At 37.6% G+C, this 22,191-nt stretch overlaps 1 protein-coding gene across 1 annotated transcript in view; it reads left to right on the top strand.

The window, feature by feature from the left end:
- The first annotated feature begins 1,037 nt into the window (after positions 1-1,037).
- LOC107285376 (ankyrin repeat domain-containing protein 26) overlaps positions 1,038-22,191 on the top strand; it is a 101,032-nt gene continuing 79,878 nt past the window's right edge. Inside the window, exons 1-6 of the mRNA XM_015813556.1 lie at positions 1,038-1,508; positions 3,682-3,796; positions 9,949-10,122; positions 11,238-11,344; positions 16,345-16,482; positions 16,864-17,012. Of these exons, the coding sequence (XP_015669042.1) occupies positions 1,264-1,508; positions 3,682-3,796; positions 9,949-10,122; positions 11,238-11,344; positions 16,345-16,482; positions 16,864-17,012 (928 nt within the window). The 5' untranslated portion in view covers positions 1,038-1,263. The remainder of the gene's footprint in view (positions 1,509-3,681; positions 3,797-9,948; positions 10,123-11,237; positions 11,345-16,344; positions 16,483-16,863; positions 17,013-22,191) is intronic.

The following is a 22,191-nucleotide window of genomic DNA, read 5'->3' as shown; positions in this document are numbered from 1 at the left end:
GGGAGGGGGGCTGACTTTCCACACAATTATGTCTGATTCCGAGACACTGCCTGGACAAATCCCTGCAGTTTTCTTAGCAAGATTTTTCAAAAGTGGTTTGCCGTTGCCTTCTTTCTAGGGCTGAGAAAGACTAGCCCAAGGTCACCCAAATTAGCCTTGTGCCCAAGGAGACACTAGAACTCACAATCTCCTAGTTTCTAGCCTGATGCCTTAACCTCTGCACTAAACTGGCTCTACTACTAGCATAAAAAGTTTTTATAGCTTTATTCCAGAGTTGAAGGCAGCAAGACCCAAGCCAAACCAGTTTAAAATAAAGTTTTTTAAAATTTTTATTTACTTTTTATGTTAATAAAGTTAGGGATGGTATTTTCTAACAAATTTAGCAATATATGTAATGTTTTTAGGTTAGAAAGGGTAGGAAGAACCTTCCAAAAGCAAAGTAAACAAAGGTATATTTTGGAGAATTGGACTGTTTTGGAGAACAATTCAAATTTGCAAACTTTATGATGTTAATTTGATTATTAATTCAAAACATTATTAAGGAAAATGTTAATTTTATACAGTACTTGCAAAACTGGATTTAGATAAAAGCGATTGATAGGACATTGAATGCTATGCTGCAACTCTCCCTACTGATAATCGGGCTCTGAGAAATAAACTTTTGGCACTGATCTCTGCAAGCTTATAAAGTTTTCTGAAATGCATGTAATAAGCTCGAGGACAAGAACGCCATGCGCCGAAGTCTTGGCCGCAATCTATTTTAAATTCTCTTCACTAGTTTCATGGCCTAGTTTCTTGCTGACTTTACAACTGCCATAATTACTTTGACCAAATCTCAACCGTTTTTCCGACCTCCTCCGGCCCCAACTTTCCCGGAAAATGAAATTCCAGGAAGCAGAAATGACGGAAGACTGCGCCTGCGCCTTCTTAAGCAACATGGTCCCGCCAAGCAAACGTGTTTGAGCACGCATGCGCAATGCCGCCCCGGGAAGCCGTTGCCTTGGCTACCGAGCTCCGGCTTGCCCTCTGCTCTTTCCATGCTCTGACGTCGTAGAATCGATGCCCGCGATTCCTTGGATGGGACGCCCCGTTTCAACTGCCGTCGCCCGGCTGGAGAGCTTGGCCGACTTTGACTGCCTCAGGCACCCATGCTACTCCCCAGCGAGCTCATGAGCGCAGGAGAAGTGACTTGGTGGCGGCAACTGCCCCGACGCATGTCGTGACTCAAAGTCTTCCTCTCCTTCCACCTCCTCGATCAGGAGGATGAAGAAGGTGAAGAAATTCCTGGGGCTGGGGAGGAAGAAGAATGAGCAACCATCTCCGTCGCGGAGCCGCGTCGTGGCTTGTGCCTCAGCCCCAGGCGCTCTCATCTGTAGCGGCTGCGACGGCTATAACTTGCAGAGCAAGGACCTGAGTAAACTGCACCGAGCGGCGGTCGAAGGAGACCTCGGGGAACTCCGACAGCTCCTGCAGAAACACGACCTCAACGAGCAGGATAAAGCTGGCAGGTGGGAAGGAGCGGGCCTGGGCTAGAATCTCGCCTCGTGTTCACGCAAACACCAGCTCTCCACTTCATCCCTCCTTGATTACTTGGGCCGCCCTCTCCCTCCACGGGGTTCCGAGGGTGGCATTTCCCCTATTGAGGCCCGTCACGTGTCCAAAACATGTCCACGTGGAGGATTGTCTGAATGTCATAGGTAACTGGGACGCGGGAAATTTGTTCCCGGAGTCGCTTCCTCAGAGTCTGGCGCTGAAGGTTGCTGTGGCATTGAGGTTTAAGTTCGTGCTTTCCCTCAGCATTTCTTCACTGTGTGGGAAGGTGACGTTATGACCTCTTTGTGAGCCCTACTTGTATGCTTAAAAGAAACTCTTAAAGCAGTGTTTCTCAACCTTGACAATTTTAAGGCGTGTGGACTTCAACTCCCAGAATTCCACAGCCAGCATTGCTGGCTGTGGAATTCTGGGAGTTGAAGTCCACACGCCTTAAAATTGTCAAGGTTGAGAAACACTGTCTTAAAGAATAAATACCATCCCATGGTTGGAAGCTTGTAATGTGTAAAATGCTGAAGTTTTCAGTTCTGGTATAATCCATATATGGGAATAGGCTCCTGGAAATAATTTAGTTTCTTTTCCCACTTATACCAGACACTCTGTAATTAGGACGCACTGTAGAGGTAGTCCTTGACTTACAACAGTTCATTTAGTGACCATTCAATTTATGTCAGTGAAAAAAATGACTTATGGCCATTTTTCACACTTACAACTGTTGGCAGCATCCCAATAATCACGTGATCAAAATTCAGATGCTTGGCAACTGACTCATATTTATGATGGTTGCAGTGTCCTGGAATCAGTAGATCACCTTTTGACCTTCTGACAACCTTCTGACCTTCTGACAACCAAAATCAATGGGGAAACCAGATTCACTTAACAACTATGTTATTAACTGGAGTTATTCACTTAACTGTCGCAAGAAAAGTCGTAAAATGGGGCAAAACTCACTTAACAAATGTCTCGCTTAGCAACATAAATTTAGTCTCAGTTGTGGTCATAAGTTGAGGACTACCTGTAACTAGAACCATATTATGCCTAATATTGTGCCTTCAAATGCCTATCTTATAGTATATCTCTAATAGAATGTCATCCTTCCTATTAACTCTACTGTTGAAGTATCATTTTTCATATATCACTTTTTTATATGTTGAACTCTGCAGCTAGTTCATGTATAGGTAGTCCTTGACTTACGATCACAATTGAGTCCAAAATTTCTGTTGCTATAAGTGAAACATTTGTTAAGTGAATCGCTGCAGTTGTTAAGTTAGTAACACAGTTGTTAAGTGAATCGCAAAAGCTGATCACATGACCCCTGGAGACTGCAACCGTCATAAATATAAGTCAGTTACCAAATGTCTGAATGTTGATCACCTGATCATGGTGATATTGCAACAGTTGTGTGACAACTGTCATAAGTCACTTTTTAATACTGTTGCATCTTTGAACTGTCACTAAATGAACTGTTGTAAATCGAAGACTACCTGTATTATGCAAATAATGTCACAGTGAAAGCTATATGGAGGAAAGACTGGCTATAAATAATACATGGTAATGCGGGTGCTTTAGACTCCTGAAAACAGCTCAGTGTGTAAGCTTGGATAGGGAGTTTTGTAGATGTTTAAGTTTTAAAAAGCATACCTTAATTAAAAGAATATTTGAATAAACCATTGCTATAATGGGAATTTTCTCTTTTCCTCCCTCTCTACCTATTACATTAATATCTATTATTCACTGGGAAGTGGTGGCTGGATTATTTTAGAATTTGTAATAAACTCATCATTTGTTAATTTCAGTTAGATTGTACGATCAAAATATTTGTATTTGAAATCAAGGAAATGATATTCACTTCTGCTGTACTTTAGGCTTTATTCTTTCTTGCAAAGTATAATTTATTTCTTCAAGTGGGGAGAACTAATTAACCAAATCTGCAATTTATATGTTGTAGAGCTTACCACTGAATATACAGAATATATGGGTATATTCCAGTTAATCGTATGTTGAACACTAGTTTTGAAATACATTTCAAAGATACAATATCAAAATGTTCTAAAGAAAAAGAAAGGTGTACTCTATTGTTAGTTACTTATTGACTTAGTATGGCTTCTTTTATAATATGGTTTCTTTTAGAACACCTTTGCATTTTGCAAGTGCTAATGGATATGCAGATATTGTTACTTTCTTGGTGGAAAACAAATGCCAACTAGATATCTGTGATAAAGAGAAGAGATCTCCATTAATAAAGGTACGCATTTAAAATAGTGCAAATTTACTAGTAGTATAAAGCCAAATTTCTATAACATCTGTTCTAATCAAAACTGTTAGTATACTAAATTGTTAATACAGCTAATAATCAAAAGGGACCAAGAAACAGATGTAGCTTTGTTTTGTTTAAATTATAGACAGTATTACCTAGGTACAGGTAGTTCTCAACTTACAACAGTTCGTTTAGTGACTGTTCAAAGTTACAACGGCACTGAAAAAAAAGACATACCCATTTTTCCTTTTCAAAAGTTTTATTAGTTTATATTATACGATACAATGAAAAAACAAAAGTAAATAGCGGAAAGATGGGGAAGGGAAAAGGGAGTAGAGAAGTGAGGTAAGGGTGAAAAAAAGAAAAAAAAAGGCATTGATTTTTGACTTCCTTTGGTGCAATAGAATATCAACTTCAAACCTCAGCTTTTTATTTATACAAAATAATATAAACAAGCCATTTCAATAACATCAAGTCTATCTAATTGGTAAAACCCAAATCAAAATTTCATTTTTTCCCACCTCAAGCACAAAGTCTAGAAGCGGTTTCCACATAACAATAAAAGTATTCATATTCTTTTCTTTAATCAGTACAGTCAGTTTAGCCATCAGTTTTTGTAACCATTCCTCTGTTGTAGGAATTGAGGTAGTCTTCCATTTCTGAGTGTAGAGTAATCTTGCTGCTGTCAACATATATACTGTAAAAGTTCCATATTTTCCCCAGGTCTTTGTCCATTAGCCCCAAAAGAAAAATGTCTGTTTTTCTTTCTATATTTACTTTAAGAATTTTCTGTATTAACATATGAATCCTACTCCAGTATTTTCTTGCTTTATCACACATCCACCATAAATGATAAAAAGTATCCTCTTTAACTTTACATTTCCAACATTCAGTTGAAATACATTTATACATTTTTGTAGTTCTTTATCATTGTGGTATCCTGACCCTCCTTCAGAAGTAACACAATATTAGCTTCTGACCATGTTGGATGTATTTCCACCCCTGTAATATAACATTCATTACATCCTTTAATGGCTGACGAAGTTCATCTTCAAAACATTTATAATATTGACTTGTAAGTCTATCTGGGCCAGGAGCTTTGCCTGATTTCATTTTTCTTATAGCTTCTGATATTTCAAAGATCATTGGGTCATTCATAAATTGTCTCTGAGCCCGTGAAAAATTCAGCAAATTTTGTCTAAGCAAATATTCATCCATTTTTGACCTATCTAACTCCTGCATCCTATACAAATGAAAAAAATGTGAAAAGATTTTTTAATCTGGTTGTTATCAGTTATTACTTTATTACCTTCACAATTTTTTTCAGTCTTTCTCTTTTCCCTCTCCTTTCTTAATCTATATGCCAACCATCTCTCTGGTTTATTTGCAAACTCAAAATGTCTTTGCGTCACATAACTCAATTTTGTTTCTATTTTTTGGACTGTTAACATAGACAGTTGTCATAGTAAATTAATTTGGTGCAGAATTTTAGGGTCTGTAGGTGACTTTTGTAAATCAATTTCTTTCTGTCTGATTGCATCAAGTATCTTATGGGTCCTTTCCAAAGATTTTTGCTTCTCTAACCGATTGTATTGTATAAAATACCCCCTCATAACTGCCTTACTAGCCTCCCAAACCATTATTAGTCCCTTTACCTAACTTATTATCAAAACATTCATGTAGTTTCTTTTTACAGTCCTTTACGGTTGTCTCCTTTTGTAAAATGGATTCATTCAATCTCTATAACTTTTTTCTAAGGACCACAACAACTCGGTTATTATCAGAAAAAAAATTAGGTAGGATGTCAACTTTCAAAATTCTATTTGCTAAGTTTTTAGAGGTCCATATCATATTGATCCTTGAGAAAGATTTGTGCCTTTCTGAAAACAAGGTATACTGTATTCTCTTGCGGAACCATTTTTATGCCTCCATGAGTCTATTAACGTTAAATTGTCCATCATTTCAAAAAATGACTTTGGTAGTTTGTCTTAAGATGGTTTGATCCCTTTAGTAGATGTTCTATCCCAAAGTGGTGAAGTCACGCCATTCCAATCCCCCAGCATAAACCAATTTTCATATGAAAAAGGCAAGAGTTGGTCCATAAGATACTGAAAAAAATTGTCTTTTCCCTCATTTGGCACATATGGACCAATCACTATTGATTTTATTCCATTAAATTCAATTTTCACTAATACGAATCTATTGTATTCATCTGATAAAAGTAGCCTAGGTTTATATTGGGGTTTTATATATAAAATCACTCCATTTATCTTTTTTTTCCCCAGCAGATACAAATTCCTTCCCTAGTCTTTTATTTATTAGGTATTTGTCATCTTGTTTTTTAATATGTGTTTCTTGAAGACAGATTATATCAGCATTAAGTTTTCTCAAATGATGAAATACTTTTTTATGCTTAGATGGGGCACTAGCTCCATTGATATTCCATGTAATGAATTTACTTTCCATCTTTAAGTGAAACATCAGATTTCTGTATGGACACCTTAGTCATCTCTTCTTCAGTGTCCATTTTTCAAAGCTGGTCTGCTTCCAAAGACTTGTCCATCTACATCTCATCATCTAGTTCTGAAGTTAATTTATGTCTGTTCAAAAACTGCTTGGCTTTATCTATGGAGTTCAGTTGAAATCTTTGTTCAAGTATGTAAGTGTCACCCCCTCAAGCTTATCCCAATGAAAGGGAATTTTTCTCATCTTCAGACTATCTGTAAGGAATTAATAGGCTTTCCTTTTTCGCAAAATTCTTACGGGAATTTCCTTCAAAATAATTATATCTACATTTTCCATTCATAATTTTGCTTTGAAATGACAGTTCAGAACATGGTCTCTTATTGTTTTTCTTACAAAGTGGACCAAAACATTCCTTGGCAATTTTCTCATAGCAAATCTCAAATTCAATCGATACACCTTGTCTATATCCAGATCGATAATTTTTTCATCACAATTAATTAACGCAGCTAAAGCTTTAATCATCCTTGCTCTGATATCCTCTCCAGGTTGTTCAGGAATTGCTCTGAATCTTAATTGAAATTCTTTAGCATGGATTTCCAGGAGAATTCTCTCATTTACTTCAGTTTCCAGAAGAATATCTTTTTTTCCAACTTTGTATTCTAAAAATTCATCCCTGACCGTAACCTGCCCAATGTCTCCTCTCAAACCTTGTATCTCATCACCAAGTTCCTTTACCAAAGTTTCAATTTTTAATTCAAGCTTAGATCCCATCGCCTGTATAGCTTCATGTGTATTTATCCAGAAAAGATCTAAAAGATTCTACATCTCCCAGTTTGTGTTCTTTTGCGAGTGGCCACCTCTTCAAACTATAATTAATTTAGGTTTTAGTCTAAATCAGGGCTTTACAACCAGTGGTATGCGTACCACCGGTGGCACGCTGCACCTGGCAGGTGGTACGCAACCATCCTAGAGTAGTGGGGGAGGGGAATGAGCTGAACTGGTGGCAGCACCACACAGGTGTGAGCAAGCAATGGCTGGAGCTGTAGAGCTGTTGGCTCAACAGAAGCGCCAAGATCAGTGCCAATTTCCAGCTGATCGGCGCTTCGTCAGGGCTCAGCGGAAGCGTCAGAATCAGCGCCGGTCAGGTGTCTTGGTCAGCTGTGGCTTGGGGAGGAGAAAGGGGGCAAGCGCTGCCCTCTCATGAAAGCAGGATGAAAACTCCCAAAAACGACAAGGGAAAAGGGTTAAAACAGAAGTGTCTTGTGATGGTTTTGCTTCCCCACTTCCTTCTAGCAATTTAAATATGTAAAGACCACAAAAGAAAAAACTTTCTTTCGTTGTAATTCAGAAGGGAGGAATAGGAGGATTCGGGGGGGGGAGGGTTGTTTGTTTCAAAGGAAGGGAAAGAAAGAATTTGGGTCTGTAGGGGGCGCAGCAGGCGAATGGTGATTGCGTACGGCTTCTGATGTTGGGGGGCGTGGTCTTTTTAAAAGAGCAGAATGAGGCAAAAAATAAAAATCCCCCACTCCACCCACAAGAGCTGGATGTGGATGTGATCTTTTTTTTTTCTTATTCAGAAGAGACACTCTTCTGTTTTAACCTTTTTTCCTGGTCATTTTTCAGAGTTTTCATCCTGCTTTCATGACAGGACAGCGTTTGGGGGGGTGAAGTTGCCCCCTTTCCCCCCCAAGCCACCAGCCGAGCAAGACGCCCGCCTGCTTGCGCTCTTCCCTCTGTCCGAGGTTTTCATTGTCATGAGCATTTTTCTTGAGAATTGGCAGGACTGTTTGGTTTTTATTTTTCCCCTCCATCTGCTGGATGGTTGCAGCAGATTTTGATCACTTCTGTCATGCTGGGTGGTTATTCCTTGAAGCATGTCTTTTGGGGGAGAATCTCCACTCCGGTTGCTAAGTTTGCTTAAACCCTCTTCCTCCTCCTCCTCATTGGAGCCTCCCTTTGTCTGCAATGGTGGGGCAGGAAGACTTCTGCTGGGCTGGGGATGATGGGGATCTGCCCTCTGAGGAGTAGGGGCAGGGTTACTATGCTCCCTATCAATCAGGTTTGATTTCCTTTCTTTGCCCCCTCCTGCCTCCCCTGCTTGTAGCTGCCTCTGAGCCCCACATTTTTGGGAGTTAGCATTGCCAGCATCTCTTTCTCCTGAGCCCCTCGTACTGGGTAACTGTTGCCACCCAAGAGCTGTTTTAAAGTTAGGGAATCTTTGGGGGATAGCTAACTAGCACCGCAACACGCCCTCCCATGCCCCCACTTCAAGTGCAGAAGCTGCACCCCCCTCCAAAGCCCCTGCAATCACCTGTCAGATTCTTTGAGTCAACCAGAAGGAGAGAAGGGGATAGAACAGTGCAAAGATTAATGTCAGAGAAAACAGTGTGGTAAGTGGGTGTTAAATTAGCAACACGGTTGTTAAGTGAATCTGGTTTCTCCCATGGACTTCGCTTGGCAGAAGGTCGCACAAGGGGATCACCTGACCCTGGGACACTGTGACTGTCATAAATATGAATCAGTTGCCAAGAATCTGAATGTAAATCGCAAGACCCTGGGGATGCTGCAACAGTCATAAGTGTGAAAAATGGTCATAAGTCACTTTTTTCGGTGCCGTTGTAACTTCAAACAGTCACTAAGCAAACTGCTGTAAGTCGAGGACTACCTGTATTTTATCACCTTTTTCCTCTTTTTTTGGTCAAGTTTTTGACACCTTGCTAGGCGACTGGTGGTACTTGGATGTTGCCATATCCTAAAAATGGTACAATGGGTGAAAAGGTTGAAAAGCCCTGGTCTAACTCTAAATAATGCCACCAAGGATGCTTTAAAAATAAAATCACAATTCTATGGTCTTTGGCTCCCTCATGTGGTCAAACAGCACCACTATAATAAGAACAGTTTCTCTCTTTTGTCTATTACTAGAGCAAACAGTGGTGAGAAATGAAATCAAAACTATTTCTCCCCCTCCTTCCAGCCAAAACAAAAGGCTGTTCAGGGAAGATAAGAAAGAGTTCAGCAGACTCTATTAGATAAGTAATTCTCCAAGAGTTTTTTAAACCCAAAGTTTCAAAATAAAATCCACTGTGTTCACCAGCTTCTTTAGTTTGGCTCGGATATTCAAGCACCTCCCCTCACCATATTGAAATCCCGAAGCCACAGAAATGACGATAATTCCACAACAAGAAAAAATCAGGTTGCAGCCAGAGGAAATCTCTTTTAAGCCGAAAAGGTAAATATGCAGAGGCTAGTGTCTAAGAAGCAGAGACAGATTTTTTTGTCCATATTAAAACGGCTGACTCCTCCACAGACTTATGACCATTTTTCACAGTTATGACCATTCCAGCAACCCCATGGTCATGTGATCAAAATTCAGATAGTTGGCAACTGATTCATATTTATGATCATTGCTATGTCCCAAGTTCATGTGATCACATTTTGTGACCTGACAAGCAAAGTCAATGAGGAAACCAGATTCACTTAATAAATGGGTTACTAACCTATCAACTGCAGCGATTCACTTAGCAACTGAGGCAAGAAAGGTTATTAAATGGGACAAAATTCACTTAACAAATATCTCACTTAACAACATAAATGTTGGGGTCAATTGTGGTTGTATGTCGAGGACTACCTGTATATGAAAATAAGTAGTAGACTTAACATCTTAAATATTTCAGGCGGTGGAATGCCAGCAAGAATTCTGTGCAATTTATCTGCTTGAAAATGGAGCAGATCCTAATCTGAAGGACATAGACAACAACACCGCCCTCCACTTTGCTGCCTGTAATTCTAATGTATCTCTAGCAAAATGTCTGCTTGAAAAGGGAGCTGACATTGAAGCACAAAATAAGGTAAAATTCCAGTAGTTTACTTAATATATTAAGTAGTTTTTGATTTTGTATTAGCCAATAAGCATTCAGATTTTTAAAAAATGTTTTAACATCATTTACAGAAAAAAACACTGCATTATTTACTGGGAGACAAATATGTAATAATAAGTATCGGCTGCATAATAAAGTGGAACCTGAGATTCTTTATTCCTTATTTTGCTTGAACAAGTTGACTACAATTTGTAATTTACCTTTAAATAAGCTTCTGCTAGTTTTCACATATGCGTTTGTTTTGGGCATACTTAATCATGATCTCAGGTTCAAATGTCATGTAAGCTATCCCTTCCTACTGTTAAATGAAATAAGGGAAACTTCGTATATATGCCCAGCATGTAGTTTATTTATCTCAGCTTATTTATCTCAATTAATATATATGTATTGGCATCAGGTGTGAGCCAGAGTGCTTTAGTTATGAATTAAATATTTACTTCCAAATATAAATTTATCTTTATTTTTTCCCCTTTTTTCCCATCAATTTCGGTAACATATACAAACTGCCCATTATCCCTCTGCAAACAAAATGTACTTGTTTTTTGTAGGATTGTGGCAGTATTTTCAATGGGAATAAATGGTACAAAATAAAGACTTTGTTTGGTATAATGGTTAAAGGCACTGGACTAGAAGCTGGGGGACTGAGTTCTAGTCCCTCTATCTATCTGGGTGATTTTGGACTAGTCACTAACTCACTCAGCCTTAGTAAGAAGCAAATAGCAACCACTTCCAAAAAACATTGCCAAGAAAACTGCACGGACTTGTTGCCAGGTCTATGTACTTTGGATTTGAAGTTATACAGCCCTGCTTTTTCCAATATAACCTTTGTAGTTATAATAGTCAAATCAGATATATTGCAGAAATGTTTGAAATTATCTGAGACTTTAAAGCCAAGTAGAAATATAGAAAATATTATTTCAGAGATGTTTAACTCACACTGAAATCCGTCTAGAAGCAGTTGAAAAAAAAGAAAACTTCTTATCCTTTTTATTTGGCTTGGGTACAGGACAGATTGCATTTCATTGCATTTATTGAATGATAAACAGAAGCTATGCACATATGTGTTTCTCTTTTTTTCATTACAGGATGGGTGCACCCCATTAATTGTTGCTGTAGCTGAAAATAATCGAGAAATGGTAGAGTTTCTTCTTCAACAAAAAGCATCTGTGCATGCCACAGATAAATTGGGAAGGTACAATTTGTTTCATGTAGCTGATAACTCTAGCAGGATTTTAGGACTGCTTTTAAGTGTTCATGCCCCTGAACATAACGGATAATCAGTCTGCTAGAATAACATTTTCTCAATATAAAAAACTATCAATGGATTGATGCTATTATTAACATTACCACTGTAGTCTTGTCTAAAAGTTTTGTTTCCAGCTGTATTATAAATTGCCTTTGGGATAAAAAAAACCCTTGAAAATAAAGAAAAAAATGTAGGTTTGTTACCGAGTGGTTTACATTTTAGAGAAAACACTGATGTTTCTTTCTGTTCAACGTCATTTTCAGTTTGTTTTCAGTAAAAAAAAGCACATGGGTAGCTTTTATGTTTAGTTTATTTTTTGTTATATACAAATCTTCATATCCTTTCTCTCCCCACACCTTTTCTTGTGGAGAGGGGACTTTCTGTTAGCATTAATTTGATGGTCCATCTAATGCATTTATGATGACAGTTTCTTCCTACTGGAAAACCACATTTCATAGATTCCTCTGATAAAAAGGGAAGAGATTAATTCTGTTAAGTTATTTTTAAAAGGCAGTTACCGTCCTAAGTCTTACACACAGAACAAAGAACACTTTATTTGACATAGGTGTTCTGTCTTTATATATATTTTGCTTATCAAATATAAAACATTGGAACTTCTATAGAGTAGTCTTGTCCCTTTTCTGTAAAGGAAATTGACACTGCCGTTGATAGTCTGAAATATGGTAAAACACCAGGCTTTGATGGCATTCATCCAGAATTCCTGATAAACTCCAGAAGGTGCACATGGAATTGGATTAATAAATTCCTCTCAGAAATAGTTTCCAATGGCTGCCTTCCATCAGAATTCAAAAAAGCTAAAATAATATCATTTCTAAACCCTGTCAAACCACAAGACAGAGTTGAAAGCTACCGTCCAATTGGCCTTTTTAGCCCCTGTTGCAACTCATTGAAAGATTAATTATAGACTTCCGTTTCCGGATCGTGGCGTACGCGGTTGTACCCAAAGACTCGTCTCTTCGCCGGCCACTTTCCCTCCGGTGGTAGACCCCCTAATCGGGTCGAAAAGTCACCCTGGAGAGGCGACCACCGTCGAGGAGGCCCTCGTCTGACTGTGGAAGGGTAGCAGCTCCTTCCGCAGTCCGAGCCAGCTCTTTAGGGCTGACGGAGAAAAGATCGGCCAGTAAAATGGCTGATCACCCAACCGCACCAGCCAAAAGTCAGAAGAACAGCTAAGCATAAAGAACCACCATGGTGAATCCGGGTGAGACCTTTCCTTCCCTCTCTTTGCCCTAACTACTTTCCTGTAAAAAGTCTTTGAACTACTTCCCTGCTTTAAGAGAGCGGCGTCTGTGTACCTGGGAAAAAGAGCTCTGACAAAATAAATAAAATAGCTAACTTTTTATTGACTATTTAATTTTTTTGATACCTAGGGGTCCTGAAAAAATTTCTATTATAGAACATTATTATTACTCTACTTATTATACTGGAGATATCTGTTTTTCGTTTTCTATTTCTCTAATGAGATAAAATTTTATTAACCTGGAAAAAATATTTTACAGTCTACTGAGGACATCTTGTGGCGGAAATTGCTATTGCAACTGTATTTCCTTTTTCTGTTTGAAGATGGATTTGACCTTCAAATGATAATAAAAGGGAAAAGATAAAGGACTTGGAACAGCTGGATGGTGAATTTGTCTACTAGAAATTCTGGAGGTGGATATTTGTTGATTCTTACTAAATATAGCCTCCACTAAAAGACTATTTCACCATTGAAATGGAGGAATCTCACCCACAGCTTGATTATGAACTTATACTGGAAAAAATCTTGGAAGCTATGGAGTATATGAAATCTTGGAGAAAAATTAAAGATGATATTTCAGAACCACAAATTGATTCTCAAATTTTAATGGATCAAGCTATAGGCCAAGGAACAATAGAGGAGGAACAGAGTAACTCCAAAGAGGCCTGTATGCAACAACATATACAACTTAAAGAGATGGAGGAATCATACCTACAACTCAACTATGAACTTATACTGGGAGAAATTGTGGAAATTACTGAGCAAACCAATCTTAGAAAAACTCTTGCTCCAAAATCTCTTTGACTCCAATTCATTACGCCATAAGACAATAATAGAAAAGGGATTAATTAATATAAAAGAGAATATTACACAACCCCATACACAAGTTATGGAGAATTTTGACGATCAAAGAAAGACTTTAACTGAAATACCTGAAATGTCAAAAACAGCAGAAATTGAAATCCAGACACAAGTTATTGAAAACTGTGATAACATGGATAATCAACTAGTAATTACAACATGGAACAAAACTGATTACACCATTCAGATGACATTGGAAGAAAGGGAAGAGAACTCTGACTAGTCCGAAGTGTTGAGAAATACCTCTATTCAAATATTGACGTTCGATGACGCAGAAGCTTTACTATGGAAACCGGGTTGGCACAGGAAGAAAGTAGAGTTAGATTTAAAAATGTGATTTAAAATTTCACTTAATGGGTTAAAAAGGCTTCAGAGATCTTGACTGATTTAATAACTGACGGAGTACGTGAATTCTGTAAGAGGATATCTTTTGTAATAATATTTTGTCTTAGATATGATAATTATTTGGAGGGGTAAATTTTATCTAATGGGTCAAAAAGACTTTTTATAGACATAGATTGACTGATAGAATATATATCTAAAATAGAGTAGAAATGTATCTTTTGGACTGATATTTTTACTCCAAGTAAGACAATTATTTTGTAATAGAAGGAGAATAAGGGATTTGTGACAAGAGAAGAAATGATATTAATAAATGATTTATTAGATTAAGAAATAGATTATATGTGGAAAATATAAGAATATTATTGTTGGAATAATATATTCATTTTAGATATAATTATTATGTTAGGGAAAAGGGAAATGAAGGACACCCGACGTGTTAATAATATGTTTATTCAAGGCTAATTGGAATATGGTAATTGTAAATTAGTAAAGCTTAAAAACAGGATTTGGATCATTATAGCTGAAATGTGATTGATTACTGATTTGATTGATTGAACTTTATTTAGAAATGTATTAATTTGAATATGTAATATTATATGAGGGAAATAGAGAGGGAACTTTTAATGAATTAACCTGAGTTATATATGAATGATTTTGCTTTTGAATGATTGATGTCCCCATCACCACATTGTTTCCTAAGCACTTTGATGTAAAAATTAAAAAACTAACAAAATTTGCTTTAAAAAAAAAAAGAAAGATTAATTATAAACTGGATAGTTCTCATAATAGATGAACATCTGCCAGTGGAACAAACTGGCTTCTGGTAAGACTGGAGCTGTGTAGACCAGGTGCTAAGGCTAACGGGCTATACTGAAGCAAGATTCCAACGAGGCCTCAAAACCAAGGCTGTGTGCATAATAGACCTAATTGCAGCATGCGACACAATTTGGAAGGACAGGTTGTTATACAAACTGTGCCATATTATCTCCTGCAAAAATCTCTATCAACTAATTAATATCATGCTGAGTGATAGGTTCTTTCAATAATATTGGGGGACAACATAATTAAGAAGATTAAACAATGGCCTCTCACAAGGCTCTGTAATGGCACCTGCACTATTCAGCTTGTACATATTGGATATGCTGGTGACAAGGAGATGCAAATTTGGATACACTGATGATTTGGCCATAGCAGTACAAGAAAAGCACATGGAGGTGGCTGCCTCCTATCCAAAAATCTTAAAATCTTGGGAAAATTCTTCACTGACTGGAGGCTTACTCCTAGTACCAGCAAAGCAGTAATTATGTACTTCCACCTTAACCACAAACTAGCATCTGAAGCCCCAAAAGTCTATTTAAACAACAACTTATTCCCCTATGATCCCCATCCAAAGTACCTTGGGGTAACATTGGATCAGATTCTCTCCTACAAGATACATCTAGAGAATACAATGGAAAAAATCAGTACTAGGAACAACATACTGCAGAAATTATATGGAACTAAATGGAGAGCTTCAGCTGCCACCCTCAACCTATCAGCACTAGAATTAGTCTACTCCACAGCAGAATACTGTGCCCCTATATGGCTTAACAGTTGCCATACTAGTAAGTTAGACACCAGATTCAATGACACCATGAGGATTAAAACCTTTCTGAATTGCTGGCTTCCTGTTCTGAGGCATATAGCACCACCAACTTTATGAAGGCAAGATGCACTAATGAGAGAATACAGAAAAACTAAGAGCAACTCACTCCTACCAGTGCATGCCAATCTTCCCCATTTATCAGCCAGAAGACTCAAATCCAGGAAGCCTCCACTGGCACTTGCACAACTTCTGCCCAACAACTTTAACATCAATTTTCAGTGGAAAGCCAAATGGGTCACTGAATGTACAGACATAGGAAGACATATAAATGACCTCACAAAAAAAGTGCCAGGTCTTGAACTACCATGTTAACAATGGGCAATCCTGATTTGCACCTCACACGGCATCTGCCAAGACTTTCTATAAATGGGGCATAGTATCCTCAGTGTGACTGCGCGATCCCACGTCAAATGGTAGATCACATCATAACTGACTTAAGCTGAAAGCATATACCGGTCCAGTATCTGATTTTTTTAATATAAATGATGCTATGCTTTAATGATTAGATGGCCTAGACATTTGTATTTGAAATAAATCTTTTTAACATTTATATTTTATTGTATTTATTAATCTAGGTAAAATGTTACTATGTAGTCCATGTATGAGATACCATGTGCTAAATAAATAAACAGTTGGAGCTTTATGTAATGTGAAAGCTCATATATGTAGTTTTGAAATATTTAAACTTTTGTTAATTGTATTACAAAATATATTAAAGAGATTTTTTCCCCTGTCTTTTTGCAAGAGAGAATAATGCTGAGTGAATACAGGATGTTATAGTATTAGTGAAGGTTTGATGATATACAGTAATTGAGGGGGGGTCTTCTCTTTCAGAATTCCATTATTGATTGCTGTTCCTAATAAAAACCGTGACTTAACGCATATTCTCCTCTTTCATGGATCGAATGTTGCCCATAGAGATAAAAGTGGATGGTCAGCAAAAGAGTATGCTATGATTAATGATGATTCCATGTAAGCTGAAACTTTTGTCTTTCCATTATCATATAACCAAGAAACAAAGCTATCCTATACGCAGGGGCTTTTTTTCTCATAGAATGCCCAGAACGGAGTTCCGGCACCTTTTTTGGATGGAACCTTGTAGGGTAGGCAAGGCGGGTTGTATGACGTGTTCTGGCACCTTTTTTTTTTTTTTTAGAAAAAAAGTACTGCCTATATGAAAATAAAAACCATAACTCTGGATTTGGATTACATAACATATTAGTAGGGTGTTAAAGTAGCAGGCAAACAACTAAGTTATTGCTTTTTATTTAACACTGTTCTTCCAGGTTGAGATTAATTTTGCTTTATTAAAGTATCATCTCAATATTGAATAAAATATTTTTTTCCTTTTAGCCTTAAGCAGTATGTTGCTAAATATTCCAACTACAAAAATGGACAAGAGGGCTCATCTGATGGTCAAAAAGTTCTGTCTATATTAAGCAGTCCAGAAAAAGATGGAGATACTGGTATTACACTTGGTGCTCCTGCTAAAAATAAAGAAGGTACAGTTTTATATAGTACAAATGGCTGGTCAATTAGTACAACTCTAGCCCTTCCCAAATGGAAGTAGACATTATTGCTGTTGTTTGTAAAAATGTTTCTTTTGTGCTATAGGTTTGCAGAATATTTCCAACCTAGCACAAAGGTGACAAGGATAAGAAGCAGGTTGAATTTATACTGTCCCAAAACTAAATTCCATGGAAGTTGCCACACTGTAGTGAAATTCTAGTGGCTTGTTGTTTAAGCAACTGATTGAACGGAGTTGCTGGTGTATGACATAGCAAAGCAAACAGACGCATTTCCTTGATTGTTGGAAGCTTATGTCCAAAGCAGTTTTGGAATTTAAGCTAAACCTTATGAACACCAAGGAAATCATATTGAGGAAGCTATTTTCTTAGAAAAGACCGGAAAATACTCAGGAGAGGATTTTAATGAAGATTAAATTTTGGCAGAGTAATGTAAAGTTAGCATAGTGCACATTATAATTGAAGCACATATGTATTAAGAGCTTGTATGCTTCTAAGGGAAGCATCATCAGCATTGATATATCTATTGTGAATAAACTTGCTGGTTGCAAGCTAGTCTTGGCATAGGAGAAGTAACAGATCACAGCCAGAAAAAAGATGGTGGAATGTCAGCCAGTAGCAACTGGAATCCAATTCCAGCCATGGATTTCCCTTGGCAACAGGGATGCCAGTCTCCTCTTGAGGGATAATAACAATTTTGTCAAGGAAATACCTTAAATAATACTGAACAACTCTACCAGTAAGGCAAACAAAGATTTGTTCCTTTTTGGTGGAAGAATAAACAGTTCTGATCAGACCTACTAATGGTGATTTGTCACATTTGTGTTCTAGTCAGTCTTCTGAGAAATAGGATATTGCCTAGGATAGCTAATGTACTGACATCCTGCTATTTATTTTTTTCTTAATTTCTTGATGGAGCAGTGGTATTTTTCAAGACTAATGTCCCCATAATCAGTTTCTCAGCTTGTTCTTAGGAGTTGAATGCCCATTTCTTCCTTTTCAAGGCTATTCCCCTAACAAACATTTTATTGTTGATAAAGTTGCTACTAAGCCCTACTCCTCATCTATCCTGAGGAATGGGAATAGACAAGAAAGCTTGATTTGATGTTGAGTCGGCCTACTCTCCACAATCAGTTGGCTGGACTTGGAAAAAGGCTGCTATCTACTTGGTATGGAATTGCTGCTGTGTTTAATGTTTTGGCTAAGAAAAAATTAAATGGCTTGAATTGTATATACTGTAGTGATGTTCTTGTATGGTCTGCGATGAGCTTTCTTTTATAGAGAGGCTGCTAAATACAAAAATGGTCTGAGAATCATTGATAAAGTGTTCTTTGAATTTTAAGTTGAAAATTCTAAAATCTATGTGAAATAAATTTTTGAAGCAGTATGCTCCCAGCTTTGGATTCAGTTTTATAGACAACGTTTGCAAAAAAGAAGAGTAATTATTACTTCTATTGTTAGGGATTATTATAGTTCATTTCACAGTTAGCCAGATGTTTAAACTAGATTTGGCATTTTTATTCACCTATTGAATGCTTCTCAGGGACCTGGGATAGAGAGATGTTGTTTGATTGTCATAGGATGTAAGCTATTCCAAGTAAAGCTGCCTTTTACAATTGACTGATTATTATTATTGTTGTTATTTTTAATATTTGGTGGCCTGTTTTTGTAGAGACTGAATGGCTGAATATACAAAATAGGACTTTTTGCTGATTCAAGGAGGAAAACAAATGAGGGAGCAAGAGGCTTTGTAAATTTTTCCTTGCATTTTAAAAATCAAAATTGGAGGGGGGGGGGGTTGGAAGGAAACAGTTTGAAATATTTCTGTAGAATGTTCCAGGTGGACTATACGCAGAATAAAATTATTTTGCTTTATACATATCTCTATTGCAAATATTAGAAACCAAAAAAAATGTATGGTTTCCATATTTGTAATAACTCTAGGAATTCACAGAAAATTCCCATTTTCTCTGGCAATTATGAATATCAGTAAGTAGCCAGTTTGGGTATAAAAAATGTGTACAAATAGTATTAAAATTGAATCAAAATTCAAACAAATAATAATGATATTCCATGTAAGACTGAATTTGGAGATCTATTTGTTATAGTTCTTAATTTTCAAAGAACCAGGGGAAAATACCACTGGACAGAAAATTTAAATGTATTATTCTTTTTTAATGTGATTGCTACAATTAGTACTTTATAAGCTGATGCATGTTTACATTCTGAATTTTTATTGTCCCTTACAGGCTTTGTGGTAAATAGAAAAATAGATAGAGAAGTGCAGGAATTGCTCAACAAGTCAGGAAGGGATTCGAGGAAAGGAGTAACAGTCGCTACAGGTCAAATCTATAATAATTTATTTAAATGTTTAGTTTATAAGCTAGATAGCCTGCTTGTTCTGTTCTTGCTGCTTTTAGAAAAGGTACTGATAGAGCAGAAGAATATTTGTAACCCAGGGTTGAAATGAGAAGTGGGTGCTCTTTCCACTTGGTTGTTTTCTTGCAGATGTTTCATTACCCAAATAGGTAACATCATCAGTACTGGTAGGGAGTGGGTTTGCTCTCAATTTATATGTGGCTTGTCCTGTTAATGTTGGTGGGAGTGATCTTTGTGGTTATTTGGTTAGGCTGTTTACTATTAGCTTGTTTGGCAAGTCCTTGACTGGGATATTGTTTACTTCTTGATTTTTGATCTGATGTTAATCTTGGTGTTAATCTCTGCTCATCTGGGTGTTGAATGCTGGTGGAACATTGGTCTTTTTGGCTTGTTGATTGTCCCTTGAATGGTATGTATATGTTGTTTATGTCTATGTGCGTATTGATGGTCGATTTGTTAGTGTCAAGCTTCCAAAAATTCTCTAGCATTTTTGGGACTTGGCTTGGTTTACGATGGTCACAATTTCCCAATTAAAATTATAGTTAAGTCTGTCCATGTGTTGTGAAATTAATTTAATCATGTCTTCTGACTGCTAGTTGGTGTTCATGGATGCGTTCTGCTACTCTTCTGCCTGTTTATCCTACGTAGTGGCTGTTGCAGTCATTACTGTATATTGTATGTTATAGATCACACCTGTTTTTTCTTCTGAGGATGCTGGATCTTTTGGTTTACTTAGGATGTTTTGGAGGACTTTAGTTGATTACTGTGCTACGTGGATGCCACGTAGTTGTAATACTCTGTTGGTGGTTTCTGAGATATTTTTGATGTAATTTATCTTTTTTACAACTTGGGTTGTGCTACATTGAGTTGAGTGGTCAGGCACTTTTTGATGAACTTGTGTGGATATCCATTGTGTTGAAAGATATTGTATAGATAAATGTTTCCATTTTTGGATGTTCAGGCTTGCTGCAGTCTGATTGTGTTTGTCCAAGTAGTGTTTGTTTGCTTCTTTGTTAAATTTATAGGCAGTCCATCTTACCTCAAGGTAATTCTGGGAGACTTACAATAAATAAAAGATAAAAACTATGTAAACTATATAAAAACATCAACAGACTTAACCATAGTTTCAACTGGGAAACTGTGACTATTCTAGACCAAGCCAAATCCAAAAATGATTAATATCAGGCCAACAATGAAGAAGTAAACAATACCCCAATCAAGGAACTGCCAAACAAACTGTCAGACTTGCCCTAACTAGGTCCCTAGAAAAGAAAGGTCCTTCACTCCATTTGGTTGATGTGATAGGTTCTTTTACTAAGGATTAGTGATTGCAATGAAAGGAGGCTAGAACTAAAGTTCCTTCGCTAAAAGTTACAGTATTCCTCCTTCTCCCTGTCCTCCCCCTTAGCCGGTTTGTCTTTGTCCACTGGTGTGCAGTTCGTATTCCTTTCTCAGTCTTCGTGGATTTGAAGACTGGAACAGGCTGGTTCTCACATTTCTGGCTTCTGCCAAACCTGTTACCCACTCCTCTTTGGCTCATCTCGACCCTTTACATGCCAATTACCTATTTCCTCTTCTCCCCCAGCCCCCTAACAATTTATAGCAGGATGCCAGCAAAGCGCTAAGCTGAAGATGGCAGATCTGACATTTGCCCCCCCTTTTCAGAGACGTCAGTTGTGTAGAGGAAAGCAAACGAGGAGGGAGAGAGAGAGAGAGAAATACAAATGCTAAATTAATTGATATCCAATGAGGTTTGTCCAGGTATTGTTCATGGAACTTTTTAAGTAATTTGGAAGCCCTTATATGTTGTGAATCTACCCATTCTGTTTCGGAGGGTGGAAAGTCCTTCCATGCCACTAAGTATTGGATTTTCCCCTCGTGTGTATGTGAATCCAAAATGTCTTTGACCTCAAATGTTGCTCCCCCTCAATCATAATGGGATCAGTTTAGTTGCTGGGCATTGGATAGAAATGATGGCCGACTTTAGCAAACTGCAGTGGAATACCGGTGAACGTGTCTGAAAGTTTTTGGCAATTCAAGTTCAACAGTTACTGGGTTGATGACTCTTATTATGGGGGAAAGGCCAGTATATTTTGGGCCCAGCTTTTTTGAAGATTGTCTGGACTATAAATATTTGATGGATAGATAGACTTTGTCTCCAATTTTGAATTCTTTTGGTTTGGAGCATTTCTTGTCGGCTTGTTTTTTGTATGATTCCTTTACCTCCTCGAGTGCTTACTAGCTGCAGGTCAGGAGTTTTACAGTTGTGTATTCCATTCTTTTAAAGAAGCTGTTTGGGGAGTGGCTTAGGGTAACTCAGGGATGAATACAAAGTCCTGCCTGTAGCCACTTTGAATGGGGTTAATCCAGTGCTACTATGTACCGCAATGTTATAAGCCATAGCGAAAGGGAGGAGCCCTGCTCAATTGTTTTGCTGGTAATTAATATAACATCTGAGGTATTGTTCCAGGACTCCATTCACACATTCACCCCCCCCATTTGTTTCTGGATTATGGGAGGAGCTAAGTCCCTAGGTGGTTCCCAACAGTTTCAAGAACTCTTGCCAGAACCACAAAGTAAATTGAGCCCTGCAATCTGATATGATTCTCTCTAGCGCCCCATGAAGTCTGCATATATGCTGTACGAATAGTTTAGCTAAGGCATGGCACAAAGTGCACCTGCTTAGAGAAGAGGTCAGTTATCACACAAATTATGGAGTTCCCTGAACTTTCGGGCAGCTCTACTATAAAGTCCATTGAAATTTCTTTATATGGCA

This window comes from Protobothrops mucrosquamatus, unplaced genomic scaffold (assembly GCF_001527695.2).
Source record: "Protobothrops mucrosquamatus isolate PMUCROS unplaced genomic scaffold, P.Mucros_1.0 scaffold167, whole genome shotgun sequence".
Taxonomy (NCBI): Eukaryota; Metazoa; Chordata; class Lepidosauria; order Squamata; family Viperidae; genus Protobothrops; species Protobothrops mucrosquamatus.
This window is presented reverse-complemented; position numbering and strand designations above follow the sequence as displayed.